The 26,148-nt window shown below is 55.1% G+C and overlaps 1 protein-coding gene and 1 pseudogene across 1 annotated transcript; one reads left to right on the top strand and one right to left on the bottom strand.

The window, feature by feature from the left end:
* Positions 1 to 141: 141 nt before the first annotated feature.
* Positions 142 to 1,645, top strand: LOC119099089 (methionine synthase reductase; the record flags this gene model as incomplete). The annotated part of the gene is made up of 2 exons (XM_037222154.1): positions 142 to 678; positions 742 to 1,645. Coding segments are annotated over 2 exons (1,008 nt in total), but the record flags the coding sequence as incomplete, so codon positions are not given.
* Positions 1,646 to 10,787: 9,142 nt separating this feature from the next.
* Positions 10,788 to 26,148, bottom strand: part of LOC119099083 (equilibrative nucleoside transporter 1-like) — a 28,755-nt pseudogene continuing 13,394 nt past the window's right edge.

Raw genomic sequence — 26,148 nt, 5'->3', positions numbered from 1 at the left:
GGCGGCGGCGCGCTGCCGCTGGCCGCCGGGCCCGTGTGCCGCGCGCCGGTGTTGGAGGCGCGACTCCTCACTGCCGCCGGCGCGCTCAAGGACGTCTGGTCGGTGACGCTGGACGTCGGCGGGCTCGACGCGGTGCCGGCCGCCGGCGACACGGTCGGCCTGCTCTGTCCGAACGCGGCCGATGAGGTGGCCGCCGCGCTCGACCTGTTGGGCGCGGAGAGCCGCGCCGACCGGCCCTGCCGCCTCTCACTGCTGCCTGGCACCACGAAGAAAGCGGCGCGCGTACCGCCCCACCTGCCGGAGCACGCCTCGCTTCGCCACCTGCTGACGCACTGCGTGGACCTGCGCGCCGTGCCCAAGAAGCCTCTGCTGCAGGCGCTGGTCGGTCACGCGGCCGACCAGCGCGAGCGGCGCCGGCTGCGCGAGCTAAGTAGCCGCCAGGGCGGCGGTGAGTACCTAGAGCTAGTACGTGGCGCCGGCCTGGGCGCCCTGCAGCTGCTGCAGGCGTTCCCGTCGTGCCGGCCGCCACCGGAGCTGCTGCTGGAGCAGCTGCCGCCGCTGGCGCCGCGACCCTACTCGGCGGCCAGTTCGGCGCTGCTGCGGCCCGGACGGCTGCGCCTGGTGTTTTCGGTGGTGGCGGCGCCGCGGCGTGGTCTCTGCACCGGCTGGCTGGACGCGCTGCTGCGCGCCGACGCGCCGCCCCCGCCGCTGCGGCTCTACCGCCGCCAGCCGGGCGGCTTCCGCCTGCCGGAGCGCGACGACGCGCCGCTGGTGATGGTGGCCGCGGGCACTGGGCTGGCGCCGCTGGCCGGCTTCCTGGAGGAGCGGCGCGCCCGTGGGCAGCGCGCGCCCGCCTGGCTGGTGTTCGGCTGTCGGCACCCGGAGCTCGACTTCCTGCTGCGCGACGAGCTGGAGGCGGCGCTTCGCGATGGCTTCCTCTCGCGACTGGACACTGTCTTCTCGCGCACCGGCGACCGGCAGCGCTACGTGCAGCACGTGCTGGCGGAGGAGCAGGCGCGCCTGGCCCGCTGGCTGGTTGACGACGGCGCCGTCATGTACGTGTGTGGCGACGCCAAGGGCATGGCAGTGGCGGTGCTGGACGAAGTGGTACAGGCCGTGGCGAAAGCTAAGGAGGTTCCTGTATCTGAGGCAAAGAAGCAGGTGCAACAAATGCAGAAGGACGGGCAGTACAGATTAGATGTTTGGTCTTGATAATGTTCCCACCGGTAGCCCGGATGGCAAGCTGTGTGGCTCGGATTATGGCTTAATCTGAACATAATGTGTGACTGCCGTAAGCTGGCTCGCAAATGCCTTACAATTTCCCGTAAGTTTTGTGGACCATCCAGCCAAGGACCGTCCAGCTTTGACATGACATTGAATCACAATGTCAACATCGATTCCGAAATACAAATCATGAATGCGGCAAATGTTTATATTCTTAAGAATGCTCTTTTCTGTCGTCATTGACAGGGTATACAATAATTCCATGAAAGAATTAATGATCTGGGAAATTAGATTGCATGACCTAGAAGCGGCGGAAGTACTACCCCGAAAATTCGCCTACGGGATTTGACTCCGTTTTCTCAAATTTTTTTGGCTGGGACCATGTTCTTGGAGGGGCGCGGAAGCTTCCTTCCCCTTTCCCAACTTAACAGGAAACTACATCGCTACTTACACCAAAATCGAACATGTACCGTTTCCCGCACCTTCAATACTTTCCATGTTTTCCTGGCGTCGTAACGAGCCAACTTCCTTACTCTGCAATCCTGCCAGGTCCCTGATAGCCTAGAGGCCCCCTAATGTCCGTACCGGTGGCTTGTTTCGTTAGAGCGACCCACCCACCCGTGGCGGGGTGGGTTGGATGCGTATTGAAACGTCCGGAGTTCACAAAGTCCAGTGCTCAAAAAGCCCAGAATCACAGCATCCAGCGTTCATAAGGTCCGGTAACGTCCAAAACCCTGGACAGAGGAGAATGATAAAGTCCAGTGTTCATAAAGTCCACCGTGCGTGAGATCCGCGGGTTGGGATCTATCCCACCTCCCCGCAACCCTTCACCTAATGGTTCGGATATTGCCCGATAGAGGGCTACCGGAACCGACTTCGCCCGCCTCAGCCGACGAGTGAAGTCATGCGGTGCAGTGCTACTCAGTTAAACCACTGTGCATGGATATGGACAACGTTTTGTTTGAACGCACAAACTTTGCCGCGTCAGCACGCCCTTGGCGGCAGGCGCATTAAATAATTCAAAACTTTGATCCCTGGCTCGTGCCATCGGAAATAGCTGGCTATTCGGCAGCGGCTGCACGGTAATCGTGGAAAGCACTTGTCGGATTGCCTGCTGTTTGGTATTATGGGCTATGGATAAGATTATCCGCGGTATTTGGTTCCGTTATTTACTGCATGTGTTGGTGATGTTTCTCATTTTTTGAAGGAAATGAAGACTGATATGTAAGGCTGACTGATTTGATATCTGCTCCAGGTAGGCGCGCGTATAGATCTCCAGCTCCTGGCATATATTGTTAGTGATTTTATTTGCCTGATTTCCCTCCCTCCTCCAATTACACATTATTTCACACGCTCCTGCAAACGGGACTTATTCTTAATTATACATGTATTTACTCTCAAAGAGATGGGGTGGGGCTGTCTCCTCAGCTGAACCCGGATACTACTCCCTGGTGAAACACGTTCAATGGCCCAGCTTACTCGTTTCTTCGATTAAGCACGTTTTAAACCGGCGTGGTTTACGAAAATAAGGTGGTTGGCTGGGCGATGAAAACACAACGAAGAGTACCGTGATAATATACCAATGAATTGGTTTCTCTCCGAATTTGGCTCAACCGCGCTCAAAGGCGCTGTTGATTCACCATCTGTGCAGCGGAGCCGAGTGTATATCACTGAGCTGGTTTGCGATAGATAAGCTGAATGAATTGGGAGAATCATGAGCTTGTATGCGCCATCCACTTCATTAATTTTGACACGCTTTCTTCCTTTTACGCTTCAGAACCTCCAAGTGTAGAATTTCGGGTTCAGCAACACCAGTCTGGAGTTTATCGAGACGGGCGCAGTTCACCCGCAGGGGGGCGATGGTGGCATGGTGGTTAGTGGTTAGGGCGCTCATCTCTTGACTTTTCTATCCTGGGATGGAGTCCTAGCCACACCACTACAGCATCCCACGTACCCAATGCCTGATAAATGCGTAAAAGAGGCGTACCACCTCGAAATAGCCATAGCAGCCGGTGAGACGTCAAGCCCCAATTAGTATTGCATGCCGCCCCGACAAACCAGCCGCCGCCCGTCAAATTTGCAGATAATGCTTCCTCTCAATCACTGTATATATGTGGGAATGATAATGTGTAATCGGTTGGACGCGGAGCTCGGACATACAGGCCTGCCCAGAGGCTGCCCAGCTCGACGGTCCGGCCGGCAGCCACGCTCGCGGCGGGCCGGCGGACGAGGCAGCCCGGCCGCCAAAAAAAGGACGCATTCACGCGCGCGCCGTCCTTCGCCCAAGAACCAAACCCTGCCACACGCGCGCGAGGCCTGTTCGTGGGGCTGCCCGTCCGCGTTCGAAACGCTGCCAGCTCAGTCGGGCAAGCCGCCATCTTTGCGTCAGAGCCCGAGGACCCTGACTCGGTTTCACTCGGTTCGTCGCGGTACACATCCCGGCGGACCGGACATCCGGACGTGTCGGACATCTCGGGATCTCGCTCGCGCTGTACCGGAGCCGTTCCCCCCTCCTCCTTCTTGACGGGCGCCTTAATGGAAGAGCCTCATGTCAGTCAAGAACCAGCACCGGACAGGGTCCCTCTGCCCGTTTTCTCTAGGGCCCAAATGCGTCGGACTGTTAACCCTGTGCTATTTATTAAACCCGCTGCTCTTGGGACCTTTTTGAAACGGTGAGTGGCCCGGCGTTGGTCCAGGCCCAACCATCCCGATCAGAGGGTTTTCGGCGTCAGAGAGGGGACTAGTGCACAATATGTAGTAACAGTAACCGATTGACAATCTGAAAGGGGACGGAAAGGTCCTTCAGCCCTAATCGGGGTCTCAAGTCTTGGCTGAAAACTCTTTTGGGGTCTGGCAGTTGAAGGGAGGGGGCGGGGGGGGGGGTGGAGGGAGAAGGTCGAGGGGTCCAGGAACCCCCTGGGAAGAGCCCTTTTCGGAACCTTGAAGTCTCATAAATGACCATACTGAATGAGAAGAACAAAAATATTGCCTAATGAAAATTCTGACAATACCGTAGCAGCGTCTAGCAGTCCAAGAAGCCCTCGCTGGTAAAGTTGTAGACTTCATCTGGCCGCTCAGTCGGGACATAAGGTTAAGTCATGCATCAGATTTCGCGCCAGGTAGTGATCCAGAATCGGCCAAGACAAAGGGCCATTGTAGGTTAAGTCGATCGGATTTGTTATCGAAAATTAGCTTCAGTGCGTGTCCTTGTTCACTGGCGATAGTCTCATGGCAGGGCACTGCGAATACACCTTAAAATATACTTATGTCTCAAAAACGCTGCCACGCCAGATGCTCACATGCATCATATGTATTTTCCTGATTGACGGTGTCAAGTTATTTCAATGACTCTTTCGGTGAAAATGACACCACAGCGTGCAATTTTCTGTTTCTTGTAAATATTGTCTAGCCTCCGGAATAGCTAGCTGAATTATGATGACCAGAGTGACATAACGGGGAGAGCTTTGGCACCCACAGATCGGAGAGCAAAAGTGTGGATTCACGTAATGTTGCGCTCAGGAAATATGTGGCTGATGGTAATATCCCTTCTGCATGTGCGTTGTGTGTATGTTTGAGCAACCTATGCTCGCTGAAATGTTCTTAGCCAATCGCCATGATTCACCGTTTTGCATATCTCGGACCGATGGGGGGAGAGGGGGCTTGATACGACCCTCCCCCGGCGTTTCCAAGCTTATAAAGATAGAGCTTGCCGAGAACAGCAGTGTATTGTTCCGTACACGATCTCACGATTGGTACTAGTTTTTATGTTGTTTACAGGTCAAAGGTCGAATTTTACAGAACAACGCACTTTGTAGCTTTATTTTATGTTGACGAGAGCAAGCCTTGCAGTGACACGAACCTTAAATTGGCGTGTGTCTTGTTTCAATTCTGAGCACGTTTGCTAGCGCTGTTCCCTTGCCGCCCGCCGCTGAGCCAGCCATAGATCGCCGTCGAGTGCCCATCACAAACTGCCGCTGCTCCGAAGCCAGAAAATCTAGGAACACGTTTTGGTATCAAAACACGTGCCATAATCTGCGCCTATCATGGCGAGGGTCAAACGTCATGTTATTGCTGTGTTGGGTATCGGCAACGATTTTTCGTGAAACTGAACCCATGGCGGGCAAACAGGAAAAATTAATGTTTACTGTTCCATAACTATTTGATCCTAGCTTGACCTCACGCTGACCCCGTCCCAAAAGACAAAGTCCCTCGCAACAAGTTGTGCTCTGTCCATGGGCTGGCGCCGAACGGTTCCGATGCTCGCGAAACTTTTCCCGTCCAAGTAGCTTCAGGCACTCGCTATTTGCCCTTGACATGTATGGCCTGCGGTCGGTTGCAGCGGTCGCGCTAAAGGTCAGTGGGCGTCAGAAGGTAGGACGGACCGCACCAAACATTGCGGCGCGTTAAGCTTTCGACACAAAATTATGTCATTGCCTGGGATCGCGGGATCGGATGGTAGTGGTCAGTGCTCACACAACAAGCATTGCTCTTGCGAGCCCTGATCCCAGAAATCTATCCATTCAAAAGGTTCGGATAAAATCTTTGAAAAAACTTCAAGTGGCCCAAGGTAATGGAAACGCCAGCTAGGAGGTGGAATAGAACACTGAACTAAGGGGTGGTTTATTGGGTTAAAATGTCGCACACAAAAATTGGGTCCGCCCATGTTTCTTTTCTTGGCCGCCCAAGCACAGTGGACTTCCTTTACTAATCCTAAATTTGGGTAGCATATTCTAAATCAGATAATGGCGCAGTAGCGACAAAATAAGAGTTTTTGCTGGCGTTGATAAAAATAGGCCGTTTATCGTAATGTCGGATGTATTTTGTCACACGCCTGCTCCAAGTCAACTATATTTAAACCTGGTTTCTTGCTGCCAGAATTCAGCAAGTGTCTTCGTGATATCAAGCCTCTTGATATATATTTCCACAATCAGATGAAATTTGTTTAGAGCATTACCCATCGATGTCAAAAATGTGCAAGCTCATCATTTTCCGCTTTATTTGACCGACGAAACCATTGACCACCAGATTTTAACCTGAGAGCTTCTTGCAGTCTCCACCAGTCTTAAAAGCTTGTGTTTAGCCGTTGACTTGTGTGAGACTGTTGGTTGCTCAGATTTTGCTGCTTCCCATTGTAGTGAAAGGTTTTGTACACTGCTGTGGATGTCAGAATTATTGCCTGATTCAATATCAATTGCACCGATATTTTCCACCCTTGCTGCATATGTAGTGTGGTATGAAGGTGTTTATTTTCCTTTACTTTTATCTCAAAAGTGTAGAGTTGAAATTTTGGGGTTCATGTTTGTGTTATTTGAAATTGGCATTTGATATTGTATTTTACTATGCTTGTCCAAAATCCACATTTGTACTTTGTTTCAAGATTTCATAGGCGATCATGGTTGGGGCCATTTCCTCTGTCCAAACTGGGAATGCTTATCATCAGGCAAATTAGTAGACCAATTGCAAACTCAATGAAGGAAAGAGCAAAAAAGAGTTACTTTTTCCGCACATATGTTTGCATGCCACCTGCTCAATGTAAGTGATGTTGGATAGACATTTAGTTTTCTAGACCTCATCTTATGTCAGCGCCTACATGTGCTGGTCTAAATTTCTGCATTCCAGCATGCACAGATGTTAGATCACAGAATGCTAGGTATTTGCAATTGGGCTTGCTTCCTTGTGAGGACTGTATATACCTAATGTATTTTTAGACATCATTGAGTGTTAGTCATGCTACATGTGTTCAAAAATGTTATGAAAATTTTCCAAACTTATTTCAGTCAGAATTCATAGATGTCAATTTGTATTCCCTCGACTAGTATAATGTCATGGTGTGTTGCATTCAGAGTCAGGCATCATGCTGATAATGCACTGTACTTACTATACTCTGGTGTGTACCAACATGTTCTTTTCTGGTTGGTGCATTTCAGTTTACCATTGGTGTGAGGTGAGAACCAGGATGTGGATCATGGGAATGGAAAGGTCTGGTGCAGTACCTAAGTTAAATGAAACAATGGCCATAGAACTGGGTGGCAACATGATTGGTGAAGGTAAGCATTTGGCTTTGCAAAACATTTAAGCACACCACCACTCTGGCTGCACCGTTATCCTTGGGTTGTTGCAACCAGCTTCATCAGGTATTTGTGAAATGTTTATTGTAAAAATTGTTCTCATCCTTGATGCCCAGATAATGCTTAAAGTCATTTATGCCCTGGTAGAAGGAGTCATTTTTTTAGGAATGCTACAGGCTTTATTTTGGTAGAATTTCATGTTGGCAAACAGTTGTAGGCTGGCCAAGTGAGTGGCAACAATCAATCTGAGCATACTTGCTCATACAATGCAGTGTCATAGTATGATCATAAATGCCATAAATCATATGGTCATAAACTGAATGGGTATGATTATGCTGGTCTTCATGCATCACCTTTGGCATGTTTTAAAGCTAATGTTAAGTAGTGCAGAGATTGTTTTCTCAGCAGAACTTTGCCTTTTGCATGTCTCAACTACACCATGCTCAGTTCATGGTGTTCTCATGAAATACTCTGTTTGTGTCTGTCAAATGTTCTGTGCCCTGTTCAAAGGCCCTGAACTCGGATCTGGGGGAGGGTGTTAGATGTATGATTCCAAATTGTGGAAACTGGAACCTGTGCTTTCATGAGGGGGCAAGTCAAGCACCATTAGGGACATACCTTGCTTCCTTCCCCCCCCCCCCCCCCCCCACTGACATTGTTTGCACCATTTCTCTCTTTGAGTCAGACTGATCCCAGTCCTGAAGTAGCCACAACTGAGCACATTCCACTTAGGGCACAGTCGTTCCATTTTGTGTCGTTCTTGCTTTTGTGGCCTCAGCATTTTCGTGTCCAGTCATCGATTTAGTTTCCCAGCTTCTTCCGTGATCCCACCGAACCCGCTGCTGACCCGGGCCGGACGTTCGGCGCTCGGCTGTCGCGCGCCCCGCAGGCATCGTGTTCGGGATCGCGGCCACCATCCTCGTGTACGAGTACAACCGGTCGGCGGCCAAGGAGGAGGCGCGCGAGGCGGACCAGCAGCAGCGTCTGCTGGAGCTGGACAGCCGGCTGGACGACCTGCGCTTCACGTGGAGGAGCAGGACGCCAAGATCCGTGAGCTGCGCCGGCTGCTGGCGGTGCCGGCCGGGCCCGGCTGGACCGAGCCCGGCCGGCGCCCGCCCAGCTGATCACGCGACGGAGCGCGCTTTAGCCGGTAGCCGTTGTGAGCGTGGCGAGCTTGTCTTGAGAGCGTGGTATACTGTTGCCAGCGAGCGAGCTGGATAGCCGGTGACGTTACGTTACGGGTGGGCGGTTTGGGTGACAGACTTGTGCGTTGGCGATGACTGTTGTTGCGGTCGGCGTCCAAAGGGTAGTGATGGAAAAATTGTCGATGATGTGACAATTTACCAGCGCGAGGTTTGCATACTGAAAGCGCTGCCGTCCTGCACATTCTTGCACAGCGACGGGGTTGAGAATGTTTGTTTATTCCTCTTCCTAAAGAGGCTGGTAGATTCTGTAAAAATGGCATTAGCTCGACGTGGAACAGCCGGTGTTTACCGTGCTTATTGATCGACTCGTGTTAGGGCGAATACCATCGAACCAGTTTTTGCATATGCGGTCTTTCGACAATGTTGTGTCCGTGAGTCGGTCACATGCGTAGCGGTAGCGACTGCCAGTGCGGGAATGGCCGGTGTTTTACACGCCGGCGTACTGTGCATACGGTGGAAGTCATCGATTCGGTTTTTGACGTTGCAGCCGTTCAGTAATGTTTTCGTCTACGGGTGCGTCATTTGCGTAGAGCCGCTGCATACACGCGGGACGTCCTGCCCCGCCGCCACCAATCTTGAAACATTGTTTGCCGCACATTGCGGCACCTATAACATTTTAAACTTGACATAGGTACGTGCTGTGTCAGCAACTTCATGGCAAATTGAAGTGATGACGTGATATGGTGTCTCGGATCTATGCGCCAGGTGCTTACGAAGTACCGCGATTCGGTGGACATCTCTGCTTAGAGATGGCTACGGTCCCGACTCGCCACGTGCGCTGGTGAGACTGTGTCGCGTGGGGCCCTCTTCCTGGCGCATATTTTACAATGGCCTTAGGCACCCAGCTGTGATTGTCGCGAGGTCCGATATTTACAAGCCGTCATTGAGAGATGCGTTGTGTACTGTGCAATACACCACAGCCAACGAGATGTGTTGTGTACCATGCCCGTACCCTGTGCAATATACCACAGCCAACGACTGCTCTAGTCTACGCTGCCCGGCCGGCGGCGCGCGCTGCTGCCGCTCGCCGCCTCTAGCCGGGCCTTGGTCACCTCCGTCCGACTGCCCAGAGCTGCACCACCGGCCGCCAACGGGGCCGCGTGCTCGTGTAGGTTTCGGGGCCAGTCGGACAACGCGCGTGCAGATTCCGCGCATCCAGCGAGGTCGTATCGCATGCAATAGGCGATTGTTGTTTTGGAGAGCACTTGCAGCCGGTGGCCACCTGTATGTACATTTCGGAACACCGCAATGCGTGCGGGCTCGCCCCTGGTATATTATAACGCATCGAAAACCTGTGGAGACAGGCTCCATAAGGCACAAGTGGTTTATGACGCACTGCACCGCACACAAGTATGAACCGGTAGCGGGAAAGGGTACTTCCCGCGTCTATCCAGTCCCGTTTCTCACTACCGAATCTCGCGCCGCGTTTTCGCTCACGATGAAACCGCAAAGCGCACGCCCGACCCCTTTGCAAGCCAGTGTGTGACAGACGCATGCCACTCGGCTTCGCCATGGTGACACCGCGTCCCATCCACTGAGGCACACGGCGCGCCGGAGGAACCGGCTGGTCGCAGCGGCGGGCCTACAGCCGCTGTCTCCGAGGCCTAGCACGTCCCCTGTGACAATGATGCCGACACATCAAGGCAGAGCTCACTAAACGCTGCCGCACCATGCAAAGCTGACGCAGAAGCAGACGCCTGCCTCAGTTCAGGCCTGCCTAGAACAGGGCGTCTGCCTGCCCGAACACGAGCGCCTGCGACGACGCACGTTTATTCTGAAAGATTGTTCGTCAGATTACTACACAACAGGAATGGAGCGTACCTGAGTATGGTGGGTACAGTGAGTCGCAGCTGTTTCGCATTCCTGACGGCCTTACAGGTCATCGACAAACGATGCAGTAGCCGGTGCACCGACGGGAAATACACGGCCAGCTGTATACAATTCAGCGAAGCCCCGTCAGCAAGTCATTTTTAAAGCAAGCTCATATTATGCCTTAGGCCTTAGCAGGCTTTGGCCTGACGCCTGCTTTCATTCCCGACCAACCGACGCCGCTCTGCAAGGAAAGACCAATTCACAGAAAGCACGTGATTTTGTGATTTGTGAGGCGTCTCGAAGTCATTCTCCACGTCAGTGCGAACATTATCATCGCCTTCGCCGCGTTGTCTGCTGACACTAGTCTCTCAATCGCTACAGTACGAAATTGAAGACAGGCAAGACGGTCACAGCACATCCAGACAGCTGTCTGCCCCGCCTCTTAAAGCTGTCTGCCTCGCCTCTTCGGTGACTGCGAGTCATGCATCGCGCGTGAAATACAGTCTGGACTGCCAGGCGACTGATACATGCACAAGCCAACCACATGGAAATCAAACGATCCCGTAAATACCTGGTCAAAACCTATGACATTGGAGCCAGTGTACGGCTTCTCCACGGCTATGCCACGTGCATTGTCGCAATATGCACATGATCATTTGAAGTCCACCTGATCAAACCTCCAGGCCAGCGAAACGGCAGCTCCTGCCATGCACAAAGGACAGGAACGACAGCAACGACACAATTAATTACAAATCGCAGTGGCTGCCTTAAAACTGCGATCCCTGCGTCCCGACATATACGACGCGATGTACAAAACTATTCCACGAGCGCTCCACACTCCAAGTGGCACTGTCGGCCGAGGGGAGGAGGCAGGGACGAGACCAGCCGGTCGGTCTCGCTGGAATGCGGTCACGTGACGCGCTCTGCTCCAGCCGGCGGTCCGTCCACCGATCAGATGATCTGGATGGAGGCGTTGCTGAGGAAGGCGCCTATGCAGAGGCCGGCACCCAGGAAGGCAGCCATCATGGAGCTGGCTGTGTTCTGCTCCTCCCGCTCCACCAAACTGGGGTAGAGGTCCGTGCGAGGTCATGTTAGAAGTTGTCCCTGGTTCAACCCGAATCGGCCTGGGCTTGGTGACATCTGACTAAGAGGTCACCCCTCGCCCTAGTTGACTGTGACAAAAGTCAAAACGAGTTCAGAACAAGGAGCATTCCCAGGCCCCGCACTGGGCAGAGGTTAGAACAAGGTCACACTAAAGACGCGCTTAAGGTGATGTGCACCGCCCAATGGCCCAGAACTGCAACCAGTCCACGTGTGCGCGTTGTGATTTTGGACACCTGAATCTTGACATGGCTCGTGATCAACTTCCTGGACATCACTCATTAGGGACACCACTCACTACCGGGTGGAGCTGAGTTCAGTACATGAATGCAGTAAAATACTGGAAAAACCTAATAGGTGTGCAGTGCAGGTTATGACTTTTAATTGTATTAAATATTTTGCGGCCTGTAACTGAAGCCAATGTGGTGCAAATGCTCCAACAGCGAATGTACCACAAATTCAAATAATTTTGTGACCACAATTTTTGCAGGAAACTCAAGAAATTGTACACTGCATTACACTGATAGCATATATGGGCCGTGAGCAAACAATTCAGCACATTCAACAGTGATCTGGTAGAAACGTTCTCGCCCGTCCTGGCCTCAAACGCACTTTTTACTTTTAGTTACAGATTCGGCAAGTTCCCTACTGAGTCACTGAGACCATGAGGCACGTCCTAGAAAAACGGGAAATTCATGGCGCACCGTACATTAGAACTTTGACCCGGCACACCATGAAAGTTTGGCTTCTCTTCTCTGGGCCAAAACAGATTAAAGGACCGGCGCAATACCATCAAATAATCTTTCTTTCGGCACCGCGTTCATCAATAGAATTCGGTTCACAGCTCGGCGAAAATCCGGCCTTCATTTAACACGTTAACCCTGTGGGCTGGCAGGAAAAGTAGGCCGTCGGGCAATCGCGCTGCCAACGTCCTTCGACGTCCGCCGGCCATACACGACTGTGTTCCCTGCTGCCTATTGCCGGTGCCAACCAACGAGCCTTTTCTACAAAGAGTGTGCTTCGGTCATGCGGAGGAAGTCTCACCCAGGCCCGTAGATCATGCACAGTGTGGACAGGTAGCCGTTGCTGAGGCCGAACAGCGTCATGAAGGCGATGTAATAGATGTCGCTGTAAAGACGGTGTCCAGGTGCTTGTGGTCCACGTTTGCAGTACATCAGCAGTGGGAAGAAGGCCAGCCGCACCACCGCCATCGCCAGCACCAGGTACCACTGGTGCTTCCTCGGCTGAGACGGCATAGGCGGCGGTTAAGGCTTGGGATGGGATAAACATCACGCAGGCTTAGTGCATGCGGGATGACATGGGCAGAACTCAGGTTAGACTGCTCGCATATAACGGGGGACGTCGCCGAGGGAGCTCTACCCCACCCCCTCCCCTGTGTCAGAAGTTTACGCACGACTGGGCGATTCAGCAGAAATTTCGTCGAAAGCCGCAGAATTTGGGAGAAAGTGCGGCATTCGTTCGCCCTATACGTCAAAACTTGGCTACGTGCCTTGCAGAAAACAGAAGAGAACAATGGTCAGGGTCACAGCGGCAAGTCGTCAGTCAAACCGAGACAACAGTACAGGGGAACTGGGAAATCGGATACAGGAACGTGTGAGAATCAAACAGAAAACTGGTGCGCAAGTGACACAGCATGAACATTTATCCGCAATCGAGGCAGCAAAAGCCACCTGGCGTAAGTTTGGAGAACTCCAGTTCAAAGGAGGACGACATGAAATTTAAAAAGTCATCCGCAGCCAACGCAGAAGCATGGCGCGACGCCGGACAACACCTTACCCAAACAGTGAATCCTCCAGCAATGCGACCGAGGTAGTCGCATCCGTTGTAAAGGAGAAAACAGCACACCGGTACAAAGTAGTTCGCTAAAAAACACAGCAGCGCCACAATGTTGATGCTCTTCGATACACAAATTCAACGAAATGATCACACTGGCATAAAATGGTATGGGAGTAAATCGAACCGCATGCGTGATGTAAATAGCGAAAAACAACTTTGAGCAAGAAGCAAAACAATATCATAACATAATATTGTAGTTTTGTCATACACTACGTCAGTGACAAAACACACCAGCCTCATTCGGTCTAACAAAAATGAGCCTTACGTAGGCGCACATCACCAATAAAGCTTTTCCTTGGACTTCGCGGCAGCTAAACTGAGTATACTTGACGCTTAAGAATTATTTGAACAGCAGTGCAGAGCGCGTCCAGTTCATACATTGCAGCAGCACGCACTGGCCCAAACCGAATGCTGGTCCGCTGGGCCGGAGCCGATCCACCTGATCTTGGCCGTGACAGCCGGGAACAGCGCCAGCGTGACGCTGTACCCAGGAACACAGAGAGCGCGTACCACTTGATCTGCGGCAGGCGGGCCAGCAGTCACACCTCCGAAGTGAGGGACATCCGGAGGGACCCGAGACTAGGGACTGGGGATGGCCAGCCGGCACAAGGGATGAGCGTTCGACTTCTCTGGCTTGGTTTGGCGAGAGCTCCTCTGGCCAGCAAAGTCCGTCTCGCAGCTATGGCTGAGGGAGGGGTGATTGGCGGGATAGCATGCCGGCCGTCTCCGCTACCGAATCCACCCCGCACTGGGACACGTCTCCGAGGCTGTGGCGGCGCTCGGACGGCACTCCCGCCGGGCCGCTCGAGAGGCCGACTCATGCCGGACGGTCGCCGCCCGCCTCAGGTGAGACGGAATGTCGGCAGGGTACAGGGGAAGCCGTGAGTGGAAACGAACGACGGGTGCGCAACCCCGTGCAATGAGCCAGACGTTGACCCACACTCGAAGCGCCTGAAAAAATCCGACAGCTGCATTTCGACCTCGCATGATAAGTACAGCTGGACGAGCACCTACGCTTTGGCAGCTGAGCTGGTAACGATCGATCACTGAAAACCCATCGAGAGTGAGTCAACTCTGGGAGCGTTCGCCTCTGAGAAATCGCAGAAGATGCTCTCAACACAAACGTCTGCGCAGGTCGTTAGATGGCGGTAGTGATGGTGGCTTCAAACAAAGCCCCAGGCACGGGTGCGCCACCATGACCACGCAGGGTCGGGTCAGGATCCACAAGCACCAGGACATGTTAGACAGTAGACTGTCTATCGGAACATACCCTGCCTTCCTCCAAGTCCTCCCCGCCGGCACGTACACAGCATTCTTCCACGTCTTTTCCGGCACGTCACTAGCATTCCTCAAAGTCCTCTCCGGCACATTCCAGCGTTTCCCTCGGCCAGCACGTACCCAGCACTCCTACAAGTACTCTCCCCGCTAGCGCACACCAGCCAGCTGGCACTCTCATCGGCAGTGCCTTTAAAGCGCAAAAAGACATAGCAGACAACGCGCATGGATTGTAACGTCGACCACCGTCGACCTTGTGCTTAAGGGAAGCAGCGGCTGCGGGCGGAGCAGGCTAAGCTCGTGATCACCGCCATGGCCACTCGGAGTGTGCCATTTAGACCACCAGGTGCAAACGTCAAATGGTGCAAATGGCGCGTGGTACAAATGTTTGGTATAGCTGTTTTACCATACCCCAGCAGTGACAAGTGACCCCAGCGGGGGCCAGTTGCCCGGATCACCCCCGTCGATCGGAGACGTGCCCGCCCCGCAGCGCACGGCGCCGCGGCCGGCTCACCTTGAGCAGGATGGCCCAGGCGGAGATCTGCGGCGCCTTGTCGACCGGGGATGGAGCGAGTGCGTCCTCGGGTCGTCGACGGCGCCGTCGACAGGGCGGTGTAGTACTCATAAAACGACTGCAACGAGACGTCGACGGTGTCAGTCGGCGGAGACGGCGCGTGACACGGCCCGCCAAAGCCAACACGGCGCGTGACAACGGCTCGCCAGAGTCCACAACGGCGCGTGACACGGGCCCGCCAGAGCCAACACGGCGCATGACAACGGCCTGCCAGAGTTCACAAGGCACGTGACACGGCCCGCCAGAGTCCACACGGCGCGTGACACGGCCCGCCAGAGTCCACAAGGCACGTGACAAACAACGGCCCGCCAGAGCCAACACGGCGCATGACACGGCCTGCCAGAGTTCACAAGGCACGTGACACGGCCCGCCAGAGCCAACACGGCGCATGACAACGGCCTGCCAGAGTTCACAAGGCACGTGACACGGCCCGCCAGAGTCCACACGGCGCATGACACACGGCCTGCCAAGAGTCCACAAGGCACGTGACACGGCCCGCCAGAGCCAACACGGGCGCATGACACGGCCTGCCAGAGTTCACAAGGCACGTGAACACGGCCCGCCAGAGCCAACACGGCGCATGACACGGCCCGCCAGAGTCCACACGGCGCGTGACACGGCCCGCCAGAGTCCACACGGCGCGTGACACGGCCCGCCAGAGCAGACACGGTGCGTGACACGATTCGCCAGAGCAGACACGGTGCGTGACACGATCGGCCAGAGCAGACACGGTGCGTGACACGGTCCGCCAGAGCAGACACGGCGCGTGACACGACCCACCAGCGCCGACAGATGCCGACAGCGTGACACACGCGGATGGGGAAGGAACCAGGTGGGCGAGGCCCGCCGGCTAGACAGGTTAAAAGGGGAAACAGGCACCGACGGACATCGAACAGTTGCCAAGCATTCAGTCGGTATGCACGCGTTCCATGCTTGGCAGCGCATGTCCCATTCGTATAGTTCAGTGTCCCGATAGCTCGGGCGAACTGTGCAGATACGACGGGTGCAGGGGTCGAGTGGGTCGCCGCGGCTCATCATATCTGCCTCACAGGTGGCCTCTTATCTAACTGCATTATCCATAGCATGAACACTGCAATCTGACAAACAAAGTGTGACTAACATGTCAAACTTTTACAATAAAAATGAAGACAGAGGCAAAAGATGACAAAATATTACCCGATGCGTTCCAAATATGTCCCATAATGATGCTCTTTTGAGTATTTTCTACTCCACGCAGAGGTCACCACAGTCATGGTAATAGTCCACGAAGCCGTTCAAACGAAGGCGATTTGGGAACCTCCCTAAGGACGCAAAAAAGCTTAAGTCCGCCCCCCCCCCCCCACTCCGATGGCATCAGCCGCGGATCAGCACACCTGACGACACAGAGGCGCGCACCCAGGTCTCATCCCATGCAACACCCCACTGATAGCACCTCAAGTGTGGCCGTTGCCCGGATCAAATCATTAGACTCGAGAGGCTGATACCGGTCCACGAGCGATCAACGGGCCGAAGGTTACGGGGGCCCGCGCTGGCACGCATATCGCAGCTCATGAACGCGCCAAGCGAGCACGAGCACCGACCGGACGACACGCTGCCACCTCTCACCAGCGCAGCGTCTGGCGGCGCTCACCGCGATACCAAACCGCGGCACGGGACGACAGCCGGCAGACGGTGGAGCCGGGAGAGCAGCGCAATTCGGGGACAGCGAGACCGAAGCGTCCTCGCCATCAGATCACAGCAAGGATGTCCGCCATGCAGACAGGTCCAACGACCGCGCGCCTGCGCACGGCGGTCCGGGCGGCGGCAGCCGTGGCCGCGTCGGACGGGCTCACCATGCGCGACATCCAGATGTAGGAGGCGATGGAGATGACGAGGGTGACGTCGGCCAGGATGAAGTAGACCAGCGCTGAGTTGACAGCCGCCGCGTCCTGGTCCTGCCCCGACACGGCTATAGAGACTATCCTGAGGCGGAAGAGGAGAGGGCTGACCGGCGGCGAAAGGAGCCGCCAGCGATGGGCAGAGGGCTGGCGCGGCGCTCTCGGCTCGCAGGCCACTCGCAGCGGAGCGTGCTGGGAGGCGTCCCAACATATCGGCACACGCGGCATCCCGTTTTGAAACCGGTCCTGATACACACGCGAAAATAGGCCCTCTGGAAACTGGACTGAATAGATGAGCACCCATAAAAACCAGGCAGATCTGGACTAACCAAACAGGGAGACGTAACCCCAGTATGGAACCCAAACATGGCGTACAACCAAAAAGCACTTCCATATCGACCAGCAATGAAAATAATCTTAACGCACAATCTAAAGCAGTTGCTGTAGATTGTGTGTTAAGGCGAGTTCATGTAAGGTGACAACCTCGACTGGGTTATCCTAAGTGCTATCCTGGGTGCTAAGTGGACGTAGGGACGAAGCCAGCTTCGGCCTCGTCTTCGTCTTCGAAAGACCGATGCACCTCCCCCCCCCCCCCCCGAGCGGCCTCCGCACCACCCTTGCCGCCCGAGTGCTGCCTCCACTGACCTGGCCACGCAGGCGAACACAGCGCCGAGCGGCCTCCGCACCACCCTTGCCGCCCGAGTGCTGCCTCCACTGACCTGGCCACGCAGGCGAACACAGCGCCGAGCGGCCTCCGCACCACCCTTGCCGCCCGATCGCTGCTCCCACTGACCTGGCCACGCAGGCGAACACAGCGCCGAGCGGCCTCCGCACCACCCTTGCCGCCCGAGTGCTGCCTCCACTGACCTGGCCACGCAGGCGAACACAGCGCCCGAGCGGCCTCCGCACCACCCTTGCCGCCCGAGTGCTGCCTCCACTGACCTGGCCACGCAGGCGAACACAGCGCCCGAGCGGCCTCCGCACCACCTCTGCTGCCCGATCGCTGCTCCCACTGACCTGGCCACGCAGGCGAACACAGCGCCGAGCGGCCTCCGCACCACCTCTGCTGCCCGATCGCTGCTCCCACTGACCTGGCCACGCAGGCGAACACAGCGCCCGAGCGGCCTCCGCACCACCTCTGCTGCCCGATCGCTGCTCCCACTGACCTGGCCACGCAGGCGAACACAGCGCCGAGCGGCCTCCGCACCACCTCTGCTGCCCGATCGCTGCTCCCACTGACCTGGCCACGCAGGCGAACACAGCGCCGAGCGGCCTCCGCACCACCCTTGCCGCCCGAGTGCTGCCTCCACTGACCTGGCCACGCAGGCGAACACAGCGCCGAGCGCCTGACCGGAGATGACGGCCGACAGGTACCTGGCTGGGAACTGAGCAGCCACGCCGAACAGGCCGCCCTGGAACACGGCCGACCCCACTACGACCGGCGCCGGCCGCACGCACAAGTCAGGTCCGGGCGCCAGTGACACGCACGAGACGCAGGTCCGAGGTGCAACGGCCGGCATCACCACAGCGCGGACGACGACATCGACAGAGGGGGGGGGGGGATCCTCATCCAGCGCGGTCGGATGGTCATCGCTCTGCGCATATCATCGAGCAGCTTCTCGGATACAGTGCGGAACGTCACAAGCAGATCGTCAGGCAGCAGCGTTGCCCCTGCTCGTGTCGCAGCCCTACTCAAATTTACATGTTTCGCGAATGCATACGGAATCATCCCCACCAGTGAAATTCACATCAAATCCTGGATATGAAATAAAGGTGATGTCTGACCCACCGTTCAAGATCACAACCATCACCATAGTGATAGAAAAGAAGGTGATTTGCCAGTCGTCTGAGTTGATGGGCACCAACACCGTGGTCAAGATGAAGAAGACGATGACGACGACCAGGGACAGGACTAGCTTCAACTGCTGGCGTATTCTGGAAAAAGGTGACACAACAAATAAGGTGCGAAAAAAAATCACGCCACTCAAAAGAAGCTGGGGCGGCAAAGAACAGGTGGACTCACCTGAGACGATAGTCATAAGGGCCGCAAGGTTCGTTCTACCGCTGTGCATGACATCGCAAAGGGAGCGCAAGCAACCACGACGAGCACTTCAACGGACCATACCGTACGAGTGGACCGGCGAGCCGGGCGGGCCGGCGGGCTGGGCGGGCCAGGGGCCGGGCGGGCCGGGCGGGCATGCGGGCTGGGCGGGCCAGGGGCCGGGCGGGCCTGCGGGCTGGGCGGGCCAGGGGCCGGGAGGGCCTGCGGGCTAGGCGGACCAGGGGCCGGGCGGGCCCGCGGGCTGGGCGGGCCAGGGGCCGGGAGGGCCTGCGGGCTGGGCGGGGCCAGGGGCCGGGAGGGCCTGCGGGCTGGGCGGGCCAGGGGCCGGGCGGGCCGGCGGGCTGGGCGGGCTGGGGGGGCCGGCGGGTCAGGGCCGGGCGGGCCGGCGGGCCGATGGGCAGGCGAGCAGGCGAGCAGGCGGGGTGTCGGGGCGTCGGGGTGTCCGGGCGTCGGGACTTCGGGGCGTCGGGACGTCGGGACGTTGAGACGTCGGGACGTCGGGACTTCGGGGCGTCGGGACGTCGGGACTTCGGGGCGTCGGGGCGTCGGGACGTCGGGATGTCGGGGGAGCGGGATGTCGGGAGAGCGGGACGGCAGGCCGACGGGCGTAGGGAACCGGGCATCGGACCACGGACCTGGTAACCCGTCGGCGATGACCTCACCCCCCCCCCCCCGACCCCAGTCAGGCAGACGTACTTGTGGCCGAAGGCGGCGTTGAGCGTCAGCATCAGCGTGTTGGGTACCATGGACGCCACGCTCAGGTAGCCGAAGAAGTTGTCTTGCAGGTCAGTCTGCGCATCCGCCGAAGAGTTGGTGGTGTTTCGAAACTTGTAGTTCCAGTACTGCCAGAGACACCGGCAGGCAGGTCAGTGGCGCTACGTCCCATCCAAAACGACGGACATGGGCACATACAAAAGAGTAAGGTCTGACCTATCAACATCTTGAACACGAGCAAGTTCTCAAGCTCTTGGTTCCCGGCATTATGAGTTGCAATGCTGAAAATAATTTATTTTGACTATCCTAACCGGTAAGAAGCAAAGGACATGGGAGCTATCATTGTGATACATGATGTGCCTGTGAGTTGATTTTTATTCATTCGTAAGGGCTCTGGTCGTTCAAATGTTTGTTTGGGCCACAGCACTTTTTTGCCCGCATATTGCAAAACTTGAGGAAGAGGTTAGGTTTATACAGGCCTGCATTCTATGGATAATGTGTGATGACAATGACTAATATGGCCTCAAATAAAGGACTAAATGAAAAATGGCACACCAATTCAAAACCAAATTTATCGGTCGCCGAAACAAAATGGTCAAGATCCATTGGTACCCGCACACATCTGGGGCACACGTTAAGTTGTCGGACTCTCAGCGCGGACACCCTCTTCGCTCCCGACGCGTCCCGTCGCCAGATCTGGCTCACTGCGACTTCCTCCTTTCCTCAAGATAAAGTTCAAGCTGAAGGACCGCCGTTTTTACACCGTGGAGATCTAGCGCGAATCGCATGCGGTGTTTGACACCCTTGGGGAGAGCGGGACTTTCCGGTACAGTCCCGGGCTTGGCAGAAGCGCTGTGGACGGCGTAGTACGGCGCAGCGTGTCGAAGGAAATGGCGGTCAAATGTAAATCGGGCACGTCTCCTGCTTTGAATCAAGATAGTCTCTGAACTTTTAGACCGCATCTCGCAAGTAAATATATATATATATATATATATATATATATATATATATATATGCACATATACAAAATAAGGTCGGCATAGGGCCTTGACCTAAGGATACGTACCAAACAAAATCAGGGTATTGACTCACCGAATCAGCTGTGATAAAGAAGTTCCATGGCAGAAGAGTGCCCATTCCAAGCAGGTAGAATATGCAGTAGACAATAGTGGACCTGAAATAGGATGGATTTAGCCAATGACTAGGCCACGTCATAAAGTAAAAACGGCGGTAAAAATATGTTCCGACGACGCATACATGACCGGTTGCGAACTGAAATGTGATCTTAAGCCGGGGTGAACATGCACATCGAAGGCGAGGTCATGAGTGAGGTTTGAACTAACCTGCTATCACGAAATTCTATATGATCGGGTACCACCCTGCCTGGTCAGCTTCGTTTGACATCATTGTCACGTAAAATGTAAATGTATGTACCAATGTTCATATCACCGATTTACCATATTTGAATGTTTGCATATTTGCAATCGATTTACCCTGTTTATGTACTGATTTGCATTAATTAGTCAGCATTGTATGTCCATGCGTGTAAAAAAATTGTCACCATTGGGACCAGACTGCGTGATCTCGTTTCGTCTAAGCTGGTCCCATCTGGTCCATCTGGTGTTACGCAGATTAGTCTCGGTCTCTGTCTCCAGGCTGACCTGGTCTAAACTTTTCTAGTTTGGCTGGACTCGGTGCCATTGTAGATAAACCGATCAAATCTGGTGCATAAAAGTTAATCTTACAGGATTCTGACACGACTCTTGCTCGGAGACTGAACGCGACGGTAAGGATTTCATTCATGATCAAAGTGTATGGTATACTCATGCGCGATCTAAATCACTTGCATTTAACATGCCGGATAGCAAAATGTTGTTACTTTCATTGGAAATTCTAAATAATGCCACAATGACTTTCCCTAAGAGATAGCCAACATAAATGCTGATAATTATATCCAGCTCACAGAATTTCATTTGAACACGACACCCATACTGAATAAGTTCTCGCAAGAACGGAGTTTCACAATGAAGGGGCGGGGTGGGACAGATGCCTATCTCTCCAGAAAAAGTCGTTTTGTCCTGTTAAGCGTTTTGAGCAATTTTTGGAGAGCTTTGGACTACAAGTGTGTGCGGGGAGGGAACAGCAAAGGGAGCGGGAGCCACAAGTGAGGTACAAAGCTTCTGTCGTGATAACTGGCGACTGAATATATATATATGTGTATATATATATATATATATATATATATATATGTGTGTGTGTGTATACATAGCGAAACGTATAATTAACATTTGGTAGTGAGTTAGTACCAGGAGAACTAAGGCTCGCCTCGTCTTGCTCTTTAGGTGCATCAGATCATTCGTTCTACATCCACTTGGATGCAGTCTTCCTCCTTACGTTTAGAGCCTCATGCTTGACAGTCAGCTCCTCCAAGTCTCACACAGAGGATGGAATCCAGGTATGTCGGGGTGAATTGGAGAGTGCTACGCGACTTAACGACTCCATTCTGACAACAATTAAACGAATCAACCCAAACAAGCCCGTCCAGGCGGCTCGTGTGCCGCCATTCGCAACCCCGCTCTCTACCAAGTGTCACCGAGCCGGGATAATCTCGCACCTGTGGTGTGCCAGACCCATATCGACAACAAAGTGAGGACGACCAGCCCTCGTCCCACAGCTTACGGTTGTTGCTGCTGGCCGGTCTCCGCTTCCTTCTGTTTGTCACGTTGCAGCGAGACGATGCTGGCTCGGCCCCAGCTGGCCGGCACCGGCGAGTCCGACAGCGCCTCCATGTCGGCGCCGACCTCAGCTCCCGCACAGCCCGACCTCGCGTCACGTACACCTGACCTCGGTCGTGTACGCCTGATCTCGGGTCACGTCCGCCTGACTTCGGGAGCGTGCAGGCGACCTTGGTTGGCGCACGCCCTGACCGCTGACCCCGCTCACGCTTCCCTCAGGTGCCGCTGGCGTTTCCAGAAGGCCACACCAGCCGCAGCGGGTCCCGTGACCACCCGAGACGCCGACGGCGGCCTGAGCTCGTACCAGCGCCGAGCTCCGGTTCCGTCCCGGGAAAAGGGAGGAGCGGCCCGGCGGCGGTGACCTGGGGCGCAGCAGTGCGTCCGTCTCAGCGCTGGCCCACCTCTTACAGATAAGGGCACGGCGCCGCCGAACAGCAGCCGGCACAGACCACCGGTCAGCGGCACGCTGCTCTTGTACTCGACAGATAGCGACTTCATGAGACAGTCTCGAGAGAGAGTCACATCTTAAGCAGATCTCTGTGTAGACCTCGCCTGTAGCCTTGGCAGGGAAGCATCAAAACGTACAAGATGTGCAGCGTGCAAGTTGCACGCATTGGTACAAGTAACAATTTTACACGCTGTACGCCAGCAGCCAGGCACGCAGCCAGGGCATTGGAAAGGGAGAGGCAAAGGGTTGACAAAGGGCTCCTTGATGACGATATGTTTTCTTTTATATTTTGCATTTTTCTTTTGGTTCCCGGAAAAGAAGCCAGGAACTAGCGCGAGATCAATACTGACGGTATCTTGTAGTCAATCAAATGAAGAAATGATGCATTAAGCTACTGTATGAAAAAGCTTACCGGCGCTGTTCAATTTTCAATGGGACAGTGGACAGAGAGAACTCAGGCATCAGAATCTTTATCAGCGCTGTGCATATATGAAGGACCACGTGCATATAGATCGAAATGGGTCAACAAATTGCATTGGCATAGCCAAGACATGTTTATGTGAAAATGTTCCACATTTAGCCAGACTTGATAAGCGATATAAGTCATGCGACGTAGTTTTGAGCATGTGTGCTCGCAAATCTTAGCAACACAAAACATCGATGCCAGGCGTTGCAGTCTCCATAAGCCCCGCCGAGTCCGTGCTGGGCTTAAAATTACGTTGTGTCCAATGGGTGGACGAAAATGATTATGCATTCCAAAGAAAAATCTCTCAACTATTTCAATTATTTCTGTCATCTACAGCCAATCCTGTGGGCACTTATGCCCTCCAACCGTGCCTTTGATAGCGTGTTCCGTTGGACCACCTCAGCCCCTCTTTAAGCCTCATCGAACCCTGTCATTTTTCGCCTCGGGGCCCCTCCGAGCGCAAAACCCTCTGTTAGGCGCTGTGGGCCTGTGACAGATGCAAGGGCCCCAGCCAGTGTAAACCACTGGCCCCGGCTTTGCAGCTGGCTGGGAAGTGCGCTCCCAGGTCCACACCGATGGGGAGTGGACTGCGCGGTATTGATGGCATCCTGACAAATATCTGGGCCCATACCGACTCAGGGTGTCGCTGATCAGCGCAAACAGCCCTCTGCCTGTGATATAAGAGCCCGTTCCCGCAGGCCGGGGCCCCTCAATAAGACTCCGACCAGGTCTTCGCGCCTTTGGACCCTCCAATCGAGCCCTTGATCGTCGGATCCGGTGGGCCCTCCAGGCTCTTTGGGCCTCCTCGAACACTATCTCTGGGCTACTACGGGGCCCTTCCCAGCACAGGGTTCCCGTTAGGCGTTGTGGGGTCGCGAAAAATTTAAGTCGCTGGCTCCGGCTTTGTACCTGCTTGGGGTTTTGAAAACAGGCCCTCTGGACCATACCACCACGAAGCCGACTGCGTGCTACTGGTGTTGTCTGACCGGCATATATAACCTTATCGACTCAGGCGGGCCCTGATCAGCGCACAGGTCCACCTGGCTGGCATAAGACCCCGAGACCTGCGGGCCAGGGCCCTTGAATACGACCTCCGGCCGGCCTCTCGGGACCTTCTGGCCTTCAAATTGGGCACTTCATCGTAGTTCCCGAGGGGCCCGAAGGCTCCTCGGAAGCCAAGGGGGCGGAGTTAGGTGCCCCCCCCCCCCCCCCATCTGTCTGCGCTATCGCCTGCAGGTTTTGGGAAGAGGTCCCCACGCACGGTACCCGTTACCGCCATCTGTCGTTGCAACCCACCTCACCATTCACCCAAACCAGCACCAGAGGGCAGGAGCACCCACGGCCCCTGCCTCACGCAGAGCCCCCCTGGCGCGTGAACTGTGCACCGTAACCCTCATCTCAAGGGATCATATCCGATAAGCGGTCGCAGTGGCAGAACCACGGGCCAGCAGCTAAGGAGAAACCGAGAATGTACATTGGAAAGGCGTTCTGCGCCGCCACACGTTAGACTCCACAAAAACAAGAACAAGGAGAAACGTCTTCCGATGTGGCGGAGCTCACGAGCGGGCCCCCTTGCCTTTACAATGCAAGGACTGCCGCTGATTGGGGCATAGCTCAACTCAAATGCGCGGACGACAACTGGCAAATGGAGCGACGGGCCGCCGTGTGTCCACGACAGCATCCCTGGTGTGCACACACCTGAACACCGCAACGCAACACCTCGAGCAACAATCGCACCAAACATCGTCTTCCACGTGCCACCGAATCCCCAACCAGCAGTTGGTAGTTGCCCTCGCATTCACCCACGGCACCCACCAACCGAGCACCGGAACAAAGCCGCAACAGACCACAGAGCAACGACCGCCACGCCAGCAATCGTCATGCCATGCATGAGCTTCGCCGCGGCACCTGCCCCGACCCATCGTGTATTGCACCGTGCCATCCCCCGACAAGGAGCGGCCGCGGCTCACACGGGCCACGGCGCTCCGCCGGCGGAGGCCGAGGGCTGCGCGGTCAGCAGCGGCGGCAGGGAAAACCCAGCCCGGATCCCGCTGGCCGCCCGACACTAACGGAACGCGGCATCTGCTGCTGGCAGCTCTGTGAGCGCCGTGCCACCGTGCTGTAATCTTCTGCTTCGTTTTGCCCTTGCATTCTTCCCTGTCCTTGTTAGTGTTGTGGTCACTAACAAATCAGGTACTGCTTGCCAGTGTCTCGCAAAGGTGCAGAGCATTTGACTATGGCTCTGACCTACGTAACTCCTCTAAAAAGATACAGATCTTGGCTTTCATGTCATCTCTGGAAGGCGTCGGTCTGGTCACATGGCATCACATAACCTGCACGTGGGTGGCCCACCACCATCCAGCTGCACCAACCGCATCCGCTAAACCTTTTCACGGTAATGGCCATACTCGGGGCTTGGCAAACCGCAGCTCTCGTCTCTCAACCCCAGACCAACGTCGAACTCGGCCTTCGCGACACGCGAAGGCAGCAGGACAGTGACCTGCCTCTACCGCCAGTGAGAACCGAAGTCGGCAGGCGGCACGTGCAGCACAACATTGACAATTCTATAGCCATCTGCCTGAAGTAGGGAACGTGACCTTGCTTTCTTCTGAACGGGTCGTGGCGGTTTCTTTAGGCTTACAGCGTATATTGACGTGGCTGGGCGCCATTGTATGCTGCGTGTTCGCACGTGGCGCATGTTGAGTGTCGTTTTCAACGCGTTTTGCCTTT

Source organism: Pollicipes pollicipes, unplaced genomic scaffold, assembly GCF_011947565.3.
Source record: "Pollicipes pollicipes isolate AB1234 unplaced genomic scaffold, Ppol_2.1 Scaffold_2555;HRSCAF=2994_pilon_pilon_pilon, whole genome shotgun sequence".
NCBI classification, from domain to species: Eukaryota; Metazoa; Arthropoda; class Thecostraca; order Pollicipedomorpha; family Pollicipedidae; genus Pollicipes; species Pollicipes pollicipes.
This window is presented reverse-complemented; position numbering and strand designations above follow the sequence as displayed.